At 37.0% G+C, this 15,757-nt stretch overlaps 1 protein-coding gene across 2 annotated transcripts; it reads left to right on the top strand.

The window, feature by feature from the left end:
• The first annotated feature begins 2,535 nt into the window (after positions 1-2,535).
• On the top strand, positions 2,536-4,579 carry LOC114270028 (dof zinc finger protein DOF3.6). Of its 2 annotated transcripts, none has more exons than XM_028211414.2 (2): positions 2,536-3,148; positions 3,312-4,579. In XM_028211414.2, exons 1-2 carry the CDS (start codon positions 3,098-3,100, stop codon positions 4,236-4,238), a joined length of 978 nt encoding a protein of 325 aa, XP_028067215.2. In that variant the 5' UTR covers positions 2,536-3,097; the 3' UTR covers positions 4,239-4,579. The 2 variants fall into 2 exon arrangements, with proteins under 2 accessions (XP_028067215.2, XP_082775882.1); XM_082919756.1 differs by having other exon boundaries at positions 2,810-3,148; positions 3,318-4,579.
• Positions 4,580-15,757: the final 11,178 nt, after the last annotated feature.

Below are 15,757 nucleotides of genomic sequence, written 5' to 3' on the forward strand. Positions count from 1 at the left end.
TGATATTCGCACCGCCTATCCTATCTCCTCGTGTCGGGAGGTCCCACTATTTTTTATGGCCATTTGAAGAACGGAAGGTGTTGAACCTTAGCCATAACCACACTGATCGGCTCCGATAACTCCGTGTATTTCTTGTCGGCGCGCCTTGCGCACCTGCTATCCACTTGAAGCTGCTCATTAGCTCAGTGTGGACATTGGTCGTTTGATCGGCGTGAATCCCGCCTTCTATCTCGCTTAGCCCGATTCCGTGATTCAGGGCTCCATGGTGGTACAGCGTTTATCGGCTGCACGACTTTAGGCGGGGCCGACTTAGCATCTTTATGCCCGTCTTTGACCCGGAGGGCATCGTCTTCTACTTTGCAGTATTCCTCAACTTTTTTCATCAACGCCCAGACCGTTTTTGGGGGCCGTCTAGTCAAAGAGTTGCGGAGGGCATTGTCTGGATGTAAACCATCTTGAAGGCGGTAATGGCCATGGAGTCATTGCAGGCATCATCTACTAAATTAAAGCATTCCCAATACCGCGCCGAATACGCACGAAGGGTTTCCCCCGGTTGAATCTGCATTGCCCACAGAGAATCGGCTTGCTTCGGCTAGACCTCATTAGTGATGAACCTTGCCCTGAAGGATTTTTGGAGTTAGTGGAAGCTCTTGATCAAAGTCGGCTCCAATTTATAATACCACCTGACAGCCAATGGTCCTAAACTGCTGGGAAATAATCGGCACATGAGGGCCTCATCGTCTGCATGCAATGTCATGGCTTACTTGTAGTGACAGATGTGATCGGTGGGGTCTGATTTTCCATCGTAAAGAGTGAACGATGGAGCTTTGAACTTTTTGGGCAGTACCGCCCTTGTGATCCGTCACAAAAAGAGGTCATGTTGATCCTCTTCGTCTGAGTCATCTCGTCTTCGTTTAGTCCTTGCACGCAGACTCCCTTCGGAAGAATTGGAGACTGCTACTTGTCCATTCTTTTTGGAATCTGGGGATGACGAGTCAGAATCACTACTATTGTCTTGTTTTCGAATTCGGGATCGTCGACCATCTTTTCTTAGAGGTCGTCCCGAGTCTTGGCGTGCAGCTTGTCGGGATTTTTCCACCTCCAAGGCCAAATCCTGTCGAAGGCGCTCGTTCTCAGCCAACATGTTTTCCAACCTCTGTTCGTTTTGCTTTGCTTGCTCCATAATCGCTTGCATTGCCTTATGTGCAAATGTCGAGGGTGAATCGAAGTTCAAGACCCTTCTTGCGGTAATATTCTCTAGCCCAAGCATATTGCTTGGAGTGGTTTCATCTTGCGGCGCAAGGTCGCCAGCGACTGCCGGAGGATCTTCTGTCACGCCTGCCGTGGATGTGCTTGAGTATTCCCACAGATGGCGCCAATTGTGGGGGAGTGGTTCTGGAAATACTCTTTTGATCCAACAGGAAGCTCGAAATCCTCAGCTAGTCACCTGAAAAAGAATGAACACTCCAGTCAGGGGTGCCGGAATTAGCACTCCGACGGTTAAGTCAGTATCTACTCTCTTGGTTACTTCTTTTTTAAGTTAAGTTTACTAGTTCTCACATACCTCCTTTGTGGCTGTTCTTCCTGTATTTATACTTGCCCCCTGGGCCTTAGGGTCTTGTCCACTTTTAGTCCACCCTATCAATGCTCACTCGATTTTTTTTGTTATAAATCAATTCTCGCTCAACTCCCCGCTTAACTGGCTCAGGGGCCGACTAAGGCGTTCTTCTGAAAGATGCAAGGTGGGGCTGAATAGGGATGTTCATTCAATAAGCTTCCAAGTATGTACACGACCCCCTCTGCAGTCCTCGAAACTCAGCTCCCAGAGTACCTCTTGAAATTTATTTAAAATATAGATGGTCTTTTATGATTTTAAAAATTATAAATATTTTCTTATCATATTTTTTATTAATTAATTTTTTATTTCATAGAATTAATAAAAAAATTAAAATTCTTAACTACTCTCTTATAAAATTACATGAATTATTATTTGAAATATATTTTTTGACATCATTAAAAATTGTTAATTGACTTAACAATTTATTAATAAAAAAGAGTTTATTTGTTATGCAATTAAAAACTTGGAAGAACGGGATGTAATTACAAGAACCATTGTGAACAATTTATAGCCCTTTGGCCGGCAAGTCTCTCCTAAATGGGAGGTCTTGGGTTCCACTTTTAGGAGTAGAATGTAAGGCCAAGATTTTGTTTGCAAGGTGTATGAGTGTGAGTTTCAATTCTCCTAATGTGTTAATTTAACAACTAATCACTGATTTTCGCAGATTAAAAAAAAAAACAAAAAACAATTTATATTTTAAAAAAATTTGAGATGAGTGTATTTGTAATTGAGACATTTGGTAGAAAAAATGGATAAAACTTTAGAGATCTCTACCAGTTTTTTTTTTTTTTTTTTTTTTTTTTTGTAATTTACCAAAAAAAAAAAAAGTTTGCTCATATGACAAAGGTATTGATCCTGAGCAAATATGACCTGTGCCCTACTCCATTTGAAATTCAATTACGTGGGGTGATCCCCACCAGTATGGCCATCTAGTCTGTACACTCTATTCTCTCTTTCTCTGTCCAGAGACGGATTGAGAATTATCATTATTATAAGGTGTGAAATTATGCTTGAAACTATTTCAAATTTTTATAATTTTTAATTATTTTAAAATTTATAATATAATATATAATATTTAAAAAAAAAAATTAGAGTGTGATTGTACCTCCGCACCTCCGTCCTTGTCTCTCTCCATGCATGAGTCCTCACTAGTCTCTTTCTATTCCAAGCACTAACTCATCCCGGTCCACTGCATATCAACAAAGAAGCTTAAAGGCGAAGAAACTTCGCCCACTCAAAAACCCTAAAAAATACAATAAAACAAAAAGAAATGAAGAATGAAAGCAAAAACAAAATTTTTAAAAAGAAAGCTTCACCTATCTTTCTTTCATCTTCTTTCTCTTTTTCTCTTTCTCTTTCTCTTTCTCTTTCTTAGTTCTCTGGTATTCTTCACCTCTGATTTTGATTCTCCACCATATATTTCAAAAAACAATCCACCAACCTTTACAAAAAGATAAAGAGGGATCCAAACTTAAAGACATGGTTTTCTCATCTGTTCCACTCTATTTAGATCAACCCAATTGGCACCAGGTAAGGTTTCTTCAATTTCTTTACACATCAAAAAGATAGATTAATTCAAAAAAGATCAATAATATTCATATTCCTTTGTAATCTCTTCTTGGATATACCAGATATTAGTTTTTTCTCTTCACTTTCTTTTTTGTTATTTTAATTTTTGGGTTTTTTTTTTTAGTTACAGCAACCAAACCATCAAGAAGTATGTGGTGGCGAAAATTCTCAGTTTCAGCCGCCGCCGCCACCTCAAGTGGGTGTTGGTTGCGGTGGTGGTGGCTCAATCAGACCTGGTTCGATGGTTGATCGAGCACGGATAGCGAAGATTCCTCAGCCAGAGGCAGGACTTAAGTGCCCGCGATGCGAATCAACCAATACAAAATTTTGCTACTTCAATAACTACAATCTCACGCAGCCCCGGCACTTCTGCAAGACGTGTCGCCGGTACTGGACACGAGGTGGTGCTCTAAGGAATGTTCCGGTGGGTGGAGGCTGCCGGAGAAACAAGAAAATCAAGAACAGTAGTAGCTCAAAATCTCAGGTCACAGCCGATCAAAAGGCAGTGGTAGGGCTTAAATCCACAAGCCCAAGTCCAAGCCCCTCTAGCTGCAACAACAACACAGACATGCCTAGTAGTCATTTTACACAATTACCCTTCATGGATTCGGCTTTACAAAACCTAGGTCAGTATGGCGGTGGAGGGGGTAATTTGGGTATTATTAGTGGTGGATTTCAGGCACAAATGGCGGCTACTGGTGGTGCTGGGCTGACGAGTTTAGGGTTTCAGATATCGGGTGGTGGAGGAGGAGCTGATCAGTGGCGATTGCCTTTCTTGACCGGTCTTGAAACTCCGGGGATTTTTTACCCGCATCATCAAAGTGAAGTTGTTCAAAATCGATCTTCGGGACAGGTTGAGACGGTGGCACCACTGGGTGGTGGTGGTTCTGGTGTTGCTCTGGTGGCTGCTCCGGTGCAAATGGAAGAGAAAAACCGAGGAGGGCTTAACTTGTCAAGACAGTTTATGGGTATTTTTGAGAATAATAATAATAATAGTCAGTACTTGGGTGGGAATACTTGGACTGAAATTTCTGGAATGAATTCTTCTTAAAGACCATTGGTACAAAGTTGAATGACTGTTACAGTGAAGGACTGAAGCACCTTAAGTTTCAAGCTTCATCGCCGGTGAAGATAATGAAACAACGATGAAATTGTGAGGGGTTGATTGAGGAAGTACTTGTCTCATCATCGTCATATATAACATACTGGAGAAGAAGAACTGGTAGTGTTTGTGTTTTTTATATACTTATGTGTGTTTTATTTATCTTGTTTTATGTGTTTTTAAGAAGCACTTTTGTGTTGTGTGTTAGTGTAAAATTGTGTGTTGGTATAAAAAAGTGTGCGATGATTTGTGATTTTGTTTATCTAAAATGAGCTGATTTTCATGGAAAACACATTACTCTCATGTTAATTTTTCTAGGCATTGGCATTATAATTAGTTGCATGGATAGACAGAATCCAAAAATCCTATTATTCAGCTGTATAAACTGAAATTATTATTGACTTAAATCACTAGAAAAAAGCAAGCTGGTTTGAATTGTTACCAATTGTCTATACATGTTAGTTTTACTTTAAATTTTCCTATTGTTGAAGAACATTGTCTTAGATTTGATGGCATGAGCTTGATAAATATGAACTGATATGTATTGAGCTTTGAATTTTCAATATTGGTAACTACTGTCTAATATCAATCGATATATAGCTATATCACTGATATCAATACTGAAATGTAATTCATCATCTTTTAAAGCGGCAAATATATAATAGAACTAAGCAATGTTCCATTATAGGTTAATTTTGAAACTTTGATAGTAGGTGATCATGCTCTTCTCTCTCTTTAGCAGCATCTTCATTAGTCTAGCATGAATATATGTAATTAAACTTGCTTTATTCTTGATCCCAAAAAAAAACCTTGCTCTATTCAATCTTGGACAATAATCTAATGATTACACAAAGCAAAATGCAAATTCCAAGGTGCCCTTGACTCAGATTTGTAGAACTAGGGAAAAGTTGGTTCTAGATTATTTCAGCTCTCCAAGAAAGTGTTCTTAAGGACTTATGTATTTGTACGTATTTATATAATATGAGTAATGATTTGTAAATTAAAAATTTATACAAAAATTTATAAATAATGATATCGTTTAATAAGTATCTTTCATCTTAAAATAAAATGTCTATAAAAATAATTTATATTTATAATAATATTATTGTTACATTATTTTTATAATATTTTTTATATAAATTTTATGTATAAATAAAATTTTTTTTATATGACATGTGATGACAGAAAGTGAGGGAGAGAGCAGCACATCATGATACTACTGTTAAAAATGATTTTGTAATAAGTAGTATGGACGTACTTATTTGTTTGTTTTGAGAGTGGGAATTGAAGAGATTGAGACAAAGTGTCTGCAAAACGCCAAAATTCTACTCAAAACCATGCATTTCAAACAAATCGAAGTGAAGGATTGTCATATGTTCTTTAATAATACTAACCATTCAGAAAAAGTATTTAAAAAATTATATTTATAAATTACAATTATTTTAAGTGTAATTAATATTTCGTTAATTTTAAATTTATATTATCCACCTTATTTTTGGAATAAAATTTAAAATACAATTTTATAATGCATAGTGTTTTGTTTATATTGTCTGCGAGAGAGACATAGGCAATAGGTTAAATATCAATAAGTCACCAAAAAAAAAATGATGTATTTTTCTTCTTCTTTTGGAAGAAAAATGTTAGGAACTCACTCTTATGAATTTATAATTTATCCTCAATGTGTTTGTATGGTAGAGATTAAATTAATGAAGTGTGGAATCTATAAGTAAAACAAATTTAAACTATTAATTTTCTTTTTCTAGATAAATAAATTCTAATTAATAAAGGTGAGTCTGTAGTGTTGTTACTTTTGGAAACCTTCTTTCCTCTTGGATGTATTGGTTTGATCTGCCTTATGTGTGTATACCATTTACTATACACTTTAAATTTTTTAAAAATTAATGTTATGTGGGGGAGATTTATTGAATCAATAATATAATAGAATATGTCATATCAAATGATAAATATAAAATATAATTTTAAGTGTATAAAATTTGATCACAAAATTAGATGCAACACTTTCAGATGAATTGTGACTAGTTAAATGTATGAGTTTTTTTTTTGATCAACAAAAGAAAACTTTATTGATGAAGAAAGTATAACATACAAAACTTACATCAACAAAGAGAGAAGAGCAGATAGCACAAGACCCTAAATTGGTGAGAAACCAATAAAGGAAACAAAAGAGAATAGAAAAGAAAAGAACACAGAACAGAGTTTTACTCCATATAAGAGGGTTGTAATCAAATTACGTGCATATAGAAAACTTGAAATATAAATGATCTATCCAAATAATAATAAACATATAATTACTCAAATAAACTCGGTATTATCATATATTATTCTCGTGGCCGATCAAAAAATATATATTATTCTCGTGAACCCGATTTTAGTTATTAAAATTTTATTACTGCATATCACATGACAACAAAAAAAATTATAACTGTTGTTAATTTGTATAGTATTCGTCCCTTTTATGTGTAGAGAATAATGTTTTTTGCAAATCTTGTAATATAACTACATAAATGTTATTGTAACACAAGTGTGAGTTGATGATAATAATAGTCTAAAAAGAAAGGAATCCAGAGAATTTGCTTTTTGCAAGGACCAAGACTATAAACGAATAAAGCAAATAGAAACCACCAGTAATCAGAAGAAGGGCAATAAAGCAATCTCTCTCTCTTCTCTCTCACTATTATAGTGTGTCAAGTTTGGGTCAGAGGACGTAATAGGCTGTGAAAACAGTTATTGTGATATATCAAAATAGTAATGATTCATTAACACAATTTTTTTCTTCCGAATCCTACGGAATGAGACAATTATTAAAAAAAAAATCAGACTCTTATCGATAACAATTTCATTTTGGAGAGACTCGGAAGAAAAATTGTGTAAATAAATCATCAATCTATACCAAAATTGCTGATGTGCAATGTTGATAGCCCCGACATGAATAGGCGTGAAATGTTCCCTCTGTTGGTCTGTCTTCCAGCCAGCTTTCGCTTTTTTAGACCTCTCTTTCTCACCATTCGTTTCTTTTCCTCTTCATTCTTGAAATGAAGAATTTTCGTTAGTAGTACTAAAAATACATAAAGTTTCAAATACAGAATGTATAAAATGTGAGATAAAAAATATTTATATTTATAGTTGTGATATGTTCGCATTATGTGTTTAGAACTCCTTGTAAGGAAAATTTGATTATAAACCCCTCTTAGTTTTCTTTTCTTGATAAAAGGACAAAAAAAAAATTAGTACTTTTAAAACTTCTTTATAATTATAAAGTTTTATATGAAGGAACAAATTTGTTATTTGAATATTTTATTTGATCATCATACTCTCTATTTATTTTCTTTCTTTTACAGTACTCTCTTTATTCACCAACTTGATGGTTGTTCATCGCCTCTACCATCTTCATCATCTGCCGTCATCGCTTATCCTTACCGTCGGCTGGCGACCACTATTTTTACCGTCAAACCACCACCATCTCAGATTTGATACTTACGAACTCATATTTGAGATCAATAACTTCAGATTTAAGATAAATGAACTTAAATTTGATATTAAAAAAAAAGAAAAGAAAAAAAAGAGAAATCAAGAAAATGAAATGAAAAATCAGGAGTTTTTTTTTTGTTCATAGATCTAAAAGTAAAATTTTACTTTGATTTGTTCATTATGTACTTTGTTTTTCGTAACAGTAAAATTTTATTTTAGTTAATGACAAGCTAATATTCTTAATGATAGTAAAATTGTATTTTGAATCATAATAAACTTTACTCTAAATCAAAGTAAAGTTTACTATGTTTTACTCTGATTCAGAGTAAAATTTTATTCTGAAACATACTGCGAGGATGAATTTACGGGCAGATGGCTGCATCATGAACCAGAGTAAGATTCAACATGAGTAGAGGTGGGGGTTGGATCCCGGTGCTGAGACAAAGGAGAGGAGGTGGAGCACAAGGTAATGAAGCAAGGCATGGAGTTGTTACTGTTTTCGTGGACAACATACCCTCAGCAATGGCTGCAAAGGCTTTGTTCAAACTATTTTCAAATTTTGGGATTGTGAAGGAAGCATTTATCCCATACAAAAGAAGGCAAGCGACAAACTCACGCTTTGGGTTTGTGAGATATGACTGTCAAGTAGCAGCAGCTGTTGCCATTGAAAAATGTAACGGCCTTTTGGTGGATGATAAGGTGCTGGAGGTCAAAGTTGCTGCATATGATAGAAATAACAGAGGTGAACAGGGAAGGGGGAAGCCTCAGCATTCCAGAAGGGCCCCTCACACAAACAACTTTAGTAGAAAAGCTGCATTAGTGGGTCATAGATCTTTCGCAGAGGTACTAAAATGGGACATTCCTTCAACGACTGGGGAAGAAAGCATGGAGATTCAAGCCTTTGAAGAAGGCAACGGTTCGCTATATGACAATGTAATCATCAGATTCAATACAGAATATCCCACTCACATTATTTCAAAAGCCCTGAAGGAGAAAGGGTTGGAGCAGGTAGTGGTCAGAAAAGGGGGAGGTCGTGATATAATATTATCTTTTAAATCTTAAGCGAAACTGCATTCAAACATCAGCCAACTCAAAGATTGGTTCAAGGACTAGAGTCTTTCCGTGTCGGAATGGAAACCTGGCTTTCATTTACAACCTGAGAGATGTGTATGGCTGAGATGCTTTGGCATACCACTGAATCTATAGAATAGAAATACTCTAAATAACATTGGGCGCACATGGGGTTCTGTTCTTAGTTTAGAGGGTGACTTATGTCAACCAAAGTTATTCTCTCATGCTAGAATTAGAGTGGTCACTGGGTGTATGGAATATATCAATAGAACTGTCAATTTGAAGTGTAATGGAAGTTCACATCCCGTTCTAATCTGTGAAGATCATCCAGTTTTCTCCGATTACTTGGACCACAACGGTTTGGAGGAGTTCAGCTCCATCGAAAATTGCTACAGTAAGGAGACTAGAAATGTTTGAGGAGCAGATGTTAGAATTAAGAACGTCGGTAATGGAGCGGTAGCTCAACGGTAGGGGCTCTCTGTCAGTCACATAGGTGAGGTAGTGGATACTATTGTTGAGGAGACACTAGCTGTAGGAGGTTACAGCAAAGAGAAGGAAACAAGCGTTGAGGAGCCTCTGTTGGAAAGGTCAGATCGCAATTCAAAAAGCAATGATGACAATCTTAGGTGTATCCCTCAAGTCTATACACCCAGGTTTATCAAAAACTTCAATGAAGATGGTGATGGGCCTGGAATGGCACTAATTTGGAAGGGTTATCAGCAATGGAGTCCAGAAAAGACTTTGGGCTTGGCATTAATTTGGAAGTGGTTTTGGACCATTCTTTAAATAAGTTCTCAGATTGTGGTCCTTCTAATAGGCCCAAGGAAGTGGTTAGTACCAAACATGGCAATTTTGTTTCTTTGGCCTCATCCATTCTTCACATGCAATCTGCTGGGCCTAATCTCTCTGCTGGGAAGAGTTTTTTGACCCCTTACCCCAATTCAAAACTCCAGCAATTTACGAAGAAAAAGGGAAAAAATAAATCTAAGCTTGAAGGATTTTCTAGCTTTTCTAGAATTCATGGCTACAAGGTTGCTACAGTTCATAAGCAATCCTCCAAGAATGTCATTTTCAGACCAGCTGCATCTGCTCTTGCATATTCGGATCTGTCTGGAAGTTCTTCATCTTTCAACCACTGTCTCCTCCAAGAAGCTAAAGACACAATGCATCTGGGGAAATCCCTAGGAATCAACTTTAATGGGATGGAAGATGTTGTTCTAAGCAAGATCATTGATCTAGAGTTTCAAGACCGGGAGAGAATTATCAAGGATGGGAAGGCTCAGCAGTAATATGCTGTAGATGGGTGCCTTGAGTGTATTTCTTTGTTTCTTGATGAAGCTACTCTTCTGGAATATTAGGGGTTTGGGAAAACCTGAGAAAAATGGTAGAATCAAATGCGTTCTAAAGGATAGACTTATTGATATTGTTTTCTTTCAAGAGACCAAGAAAACAGTGGTTTCAGAAAATGTTGTAAAGGGGCTTTGGGGAAACAGAAACATGGAATATATGTCTATAGACCCTGATAGATCTGCGGGTGGGCTCCTATGCATTTGGGATCCTGCTATTTTCCAACTATTTGGCTACTGCTGTAATAGGAGGTACATATTACTCTTTGGCTCTCTGTACAACTCCTTTAATTGTGTTTTGTTGAACATATATGCACCCAATGATGTTAGTGCTAGAGCCAATTTTTGAGAAGATATATTAAAGCTCAAGGTCTTCTTTCCTGATCCTTGGTGCATGGGAGGTGACTTCAATGAGATCAGACATATTGGGAAGAGGGTAGGCTGTTACAGAAGAGACAGAGGGATGAAACAATTGAATGATTTTATTGGGAAATGTGAGCTCAATGATCTACCTCTATATAGAAGGAAATTCACTTGGTGTAATGCCCAGGATTCTGAAAAGTGGAGCCGAATTGATAGAGTCTTACTTAGTCCGGAGTGGATGGTCAACTTTAGAATGAAGCTTTGGGGCCTGCCTAGATTAATCTCAGATCACTGCCCCTTGTTGATGATGGAAGATGAAAGAGATTGGGGGCCTCGTCCTTTCAGATTTTTAAAGGCTTGGACCTTACACCTAAGCTTCTCAGACCTCTTTATCAATTGCTGGAACAACAGTTCTTTCTCTAGGTGGGCAGGATTCAGGCTTATTCAAAAATTCAAGCACCTAAAGATAGAATTAAAAAAATAGAATATTGAGGTGTTTGGTAATGTCACATCCAAACTTAAGGCTTCAAAGGAGGAGTTGCATACATTGGATATTATAGCAGAGGATAGAGCACTGCTAGATTCAGAAAAGATACGAAGAAGAATGGTCAGACAAGAAGTGTGGAAGCTTTACAGAATGGTGGAGTGGTTATGGCATCAAAAGTCCAGACTGAACTAGACTCTGAATGAGGATAAGAATATTAGGTTCTTTCATGTCTCTGCCAATCTCAGATAGAGTAGAAATCTGCTTAACTCTATTTCTATCAATGGAGTGTCCCATGAGGAGCCTAGCAGGGTCAAGCATGAGGTTTTTCAACATTTCAAGACTCATTTTACTGAAGATTGGATTAAAAGACCTGTTTTGGGAGGGGTGTTCAAGACCATAGAGGCAGATTTTGTTTCTCATTTCCTTGTTCTAGAGTTCACTGACGCTGAGGTATTAGCTGCAATTAAAGATTGCAATAGCAACAAAGCCCCAGGCCCTGATGGGTTCAATCTGTTGTGCTATCAGAAATTTTGGAAGATCTTGAAGCCTGAGATTATGCAATTTTTTAAAGAATTCCATCAGAATAGTACGCTCACATATGGTATTAATAGTACGTTTATTACTCTCATCCCTAAGTTGGAAAATCCCATTAATCTGTCTGATTATCGACCCATTAGCCTTGTAAGTTCTTTATACAAAATTTTAGCAAAAGTGCTAACACATAGATTGAAGCCAGTGTTACCCACTATTATCGGTGAAACTCAAACGGCTTTTATAGGAGGGAGAAATATCATTGATGGGGTATTCATTGCCAATGAAGTGGTGGATGGATGGAAGAAAGCCAAGAAACAAGGTCTGATTTTAAAATTGGATTTTGAGAAAGCCTTCGACTCTGTAAATTGGGAATTCCTATTCTCATTGTTGTCTAGTTTTGGTTTTGGATCTCAATGGACTTCCTGGATGAAAGCATGTGTCTCTACAGCTAGAATTTCGATTCTTGTGAATGGATCACCAACAAAGGAATTCTCACCTGAACGAGGTCTTAGGCAGGGTGATCCGCTTTTACCTTTCCTGTTCAATATAGTATCTGAAGGGCTTAATATACTTTTGGGCAGAGCACTTAATCTTGGCATTCTCAAAGGTGTGTTAGTTTGGGCTAATGATGTTCTCTTATCTCACCTACAATTTGTCGATGACTCGATTCTTTTTTCTGAAGCAGATTGGGATCAAATGGTCCTGGTCAAAAGAATTCTCAAATGCTTTGAAGTTCTCTCTGGTCTCAGAATTAATTTCCACAAAAGTGTGGTATGTGGTGTTGGTGTGGATGATGCACTTCTGCTCTCTTTTGCAAGGCTTTTAAATTATAAAGTGCATAACCTTCCTATCAAATTTTTGGGGCTGTCCCTTGGTGCTAACCCTAGTAGGAAATCTACTTGGAAGCCTGTGATTGACAAATTTAAAGCTAGACTTTCCGGGTGGAAGAGGAAAATGTTGTCATTTGCAGGAAGACTAACTTTGATCAAGTCTACTTTATCCAGTCTACCAGTGTACTTTCTTTCTTTATTCAAGATGCCTGAAGGCGTGGCTAGAGATATTGAAAAGATTGAGGCTAACTTTTTATGGGGTGATAATGCCATTAAAAGGAAAGTTCACCTTGTGAAATGGGTGGAGGTCACAAGGAGCACAGATCAAGGGGGGCTAGGTATCCGAAGGATCAGAGATGTCAATGCTTGCTTGCTACTCAAATGGTGGTGAAAATTTGGAACTCAAATCAATGCTCTTTGAAGGAGAGCTATCTGTAGTAAATATAAGATTGATGAGCTGTGTTGGTTTCCACCAATGAAGTCCTCTTACGAACATTCCAGACTGTGGAAGGACATCATCTCTATTGGGTCTCATAGCAGTATTATTTACAACTTCTACTTGGGCAACTGCATTATTAAAGTGGGAAATGGAAATAGAATCAAATTTTGGCATAATAGGTGGTGTGGTAACTCTTGTCTTAAGATCGATTTTCCACATCTCTTTAATCTCTCAACTGATAAAGAATGATCTTTTTACCAATTCTTTGCAAGAAAAATCAACTCAAGTGATTGGATTTTACCCCATAGAAGAGTGTTATATGTATGGGAATTGACTGAAGAAGCTAGATTGCTTGGTGTCCTTTCCTCAGTTCCTTCTCTGAGTCTTGATAGAGCAGATTGTTTGTCCTGGGCTTGCGCATCTACAAGTAACAGTGAGTTCTCTGTGTCCTCTCTTTACTCCCTTAGTAGCTCTAATTTCGGCCCCAATCTCAGAATCTGTAAATCCATTTGGAATAGAACCACTCCCCCCAAGGTGTCATTTTTCTGTTGGCTGGCATGGAAAAACAAAGTCAAATCTGCAGAATTTTTGCAAAGAATTGGCATTCTGGACAGCAGGGTTTCTATTCTTTGCCCCTTCTACAGAACTGAATCTGAATCTGCAGTTCATGTTCTTCTTCTTTGCCCCTTTTCTTGGCGAATCTGGTCTTCTTTTATTCCTGATTGGGGGTTCTACTGGTGCATCAATAACTCTGTGGATGGCCTTCTCAATTGGTGGTTGGGCGTTAGATTGAAAAGCTTTGTTAGGCTTATTTGCAGAGCCTTTCCCCTTATTATTCTGTGGTCTCTTTGGAAGCACAGGAACGAATGTGTCTTCTTTGAGATTCAACCCAATTTATTACGATTGTGTGAATTAATCAAAATCAGGGCATCTTTTTGGTTGAAAGCATCTATTAAGAACTTCCCATTCTCTATTGATGATTTAGTTTTCAAATGGAATCAAATCAATTTTCATTCTTGAATCCACAGTTGGTCTTTACCTTTTGATTTGCTTCTCTGTGAGGTGTTTTGTGTTGGGTGAGATTGGTTGCTGCTGGGTGCTTTTTGGTGGGTTGCATCCGTTGGGTGCTTTGGTGGGTCTCCATAGTGAGCTTGATTACTGTTGGGTGTTTTTGGAGTTCATCTGTTGAATCTGTTATTCTGCTATGTTTGGAGTCCTTCTGCTGCATATGCTATGTTTGGTCTTCATCAGATCAGATGATGCTGTAAGGGTTGTTTGGTCTGTGCTCTGGCCGAATGGCTTGCATGGTAAGAGGCAAGTGTTCTGTTATGTGATGTTCTGAGTAGCTTTGCATCTGTGTGAGGAACTGATGTGTGTTGTAGTGTTGAATCTGCTTGTAGTCTGTGTATTCTAGGTTTTGGTGTGCTATATCTGTTGTGCAGTCTGCTTGTTCTGAAGCTTGTTCTGCAATCTGAAGTATATCTGATGTTTTCATTTGGAATGCAAATGGGTAGGCTGGTTAATTGTCTTCACCTGGAAATGGGAAGGCTGGTCAATTGTTTCATCTGGTTAATTGCTTCTGCTTCAGAAATGAGAAGGTTGTTCTCTGTCACTCGTTTTGTTCTGTTTCTGCGATCATCTGAAGGCAAATGGATTGAATTGTATAGGTAGGCTGTGGCTCTGAACTTGATCAGAAATGGATGGCTGGTTTAGTGAGGATTGAATTGATCAGAAATGGGTAATGTCTACTTCTATGTGAGGATATGGCTCTGTGCTTAGTGAGGATTCTGCTTGGGATTGGCTCTGTGTTTTTTGCTTCTGTTTGTTGTCCTTTCTCTTTCTCTCTTTTTGTTGGTTTCTCACCAACTGGCGCTTGGTGCTTTTCTAGCCCCAAGCTCCTCTTTATTGATGTAATCTTCCATACTTTGTATGTTTCATCAAAGATTTTCTTTGCCGATCAAAAAAAAAAAAATCATGAACTAGAGTAAAATTTTATTGTTTGAAAAACAAAGTATCATGAAAAGAAGAGACAGAGAGAGAGAGATAAAGCGACAGAGTTTGAAAATAGAGTATCATGAAAAGAAGAAGAAGATGAAGAATAAGAGAGAGAGAGCGAGCGTAATACACATACACAAAGGGCATGAACCGTTAGAACCCGAGAGAGAGAGAGTGAAGGATTTCAAATTTGAGATTCGCTAACTACAAATTGTAATTTTCGACGACAATGACGGTGAATGATCTCAGATTTGATATCATAGACGAGACAAGCAACAATGGTGATAAAGATGGTATAGGAAGCGTTTTGCCAGTGGTGCTTATGGAGAGCGTCGGTGGTACCGATGGAGAGCAACAGTGGTACAGAGAGTAAGACAGAGAGAAGAGAGATTGAGATGAGAGAAAAGTGTTTGCAAATATGATATATACATATATATATATATATATATATATATATATATAGTAAAATAACAATGTTTTAAAATATTAGGCGATTTTGAAATGATCCATATAATTCTTGTCATTTTGAAAGAGAAATTAGACAGTAAAAAGTTTACCACCAAATCCCATTTTTCGTAATCCAAGACTTGTAAAAGGAATTATTTTTTTTATTTTTTTTGATAACTTAGTATTTAACTCACTTGACAAATATTGTGAAGGGATTTTACCAGTGGTGTTAAAAATTCAAAATTGTCTCATAAATTTATTCAGAAACACAAACGAAGAGTCTTAGTTGTATCTTATATGGGTGTTTGGGAAATTGTTATTTTAGTAGGTTTTTTTAGTTTTTGATTATTTTAGGAGGTTAAAATTTTTGTGTTTGGGAAGATAGTTAGGTTTTTGTGTAGTTAGATGTGATATTTGAGAGAGAAAAAGTGAAATAATTATGGATTTGATGTAACATTTTGTCTGAA

This window comes from Camellia sinensis, chromosome 3, assembly GCF_055761805.1.
Source record: "Camellia sinensis isolate YWXY chromosome 3, ASM5576180v1, whole genome shotgun sequence".
In the NCBI taxonomy this organism is placed as follows: Eukaryota; Viridiplantae; Streptophyta; class Magnoliopsida; order Ericales; family Theaceae; genus Camellia; species Camellia sinensis.

Coding starts and splice junctions, on each gene's coding strand:
- LOC114270028 (XM_028211414.2), top strand. CDS start 3,098: ATGGTTTTCTCATCTGTTCCACTCTATTTAGATCAACCCAATTGGCAC. Junction 3,149..3,311: donor ATCAACCCAATTGGCACCAG/GTAAGGTTTCTT, acceptor TTTTTTTTTTAG/TTACAGCAACCAAACCATCA.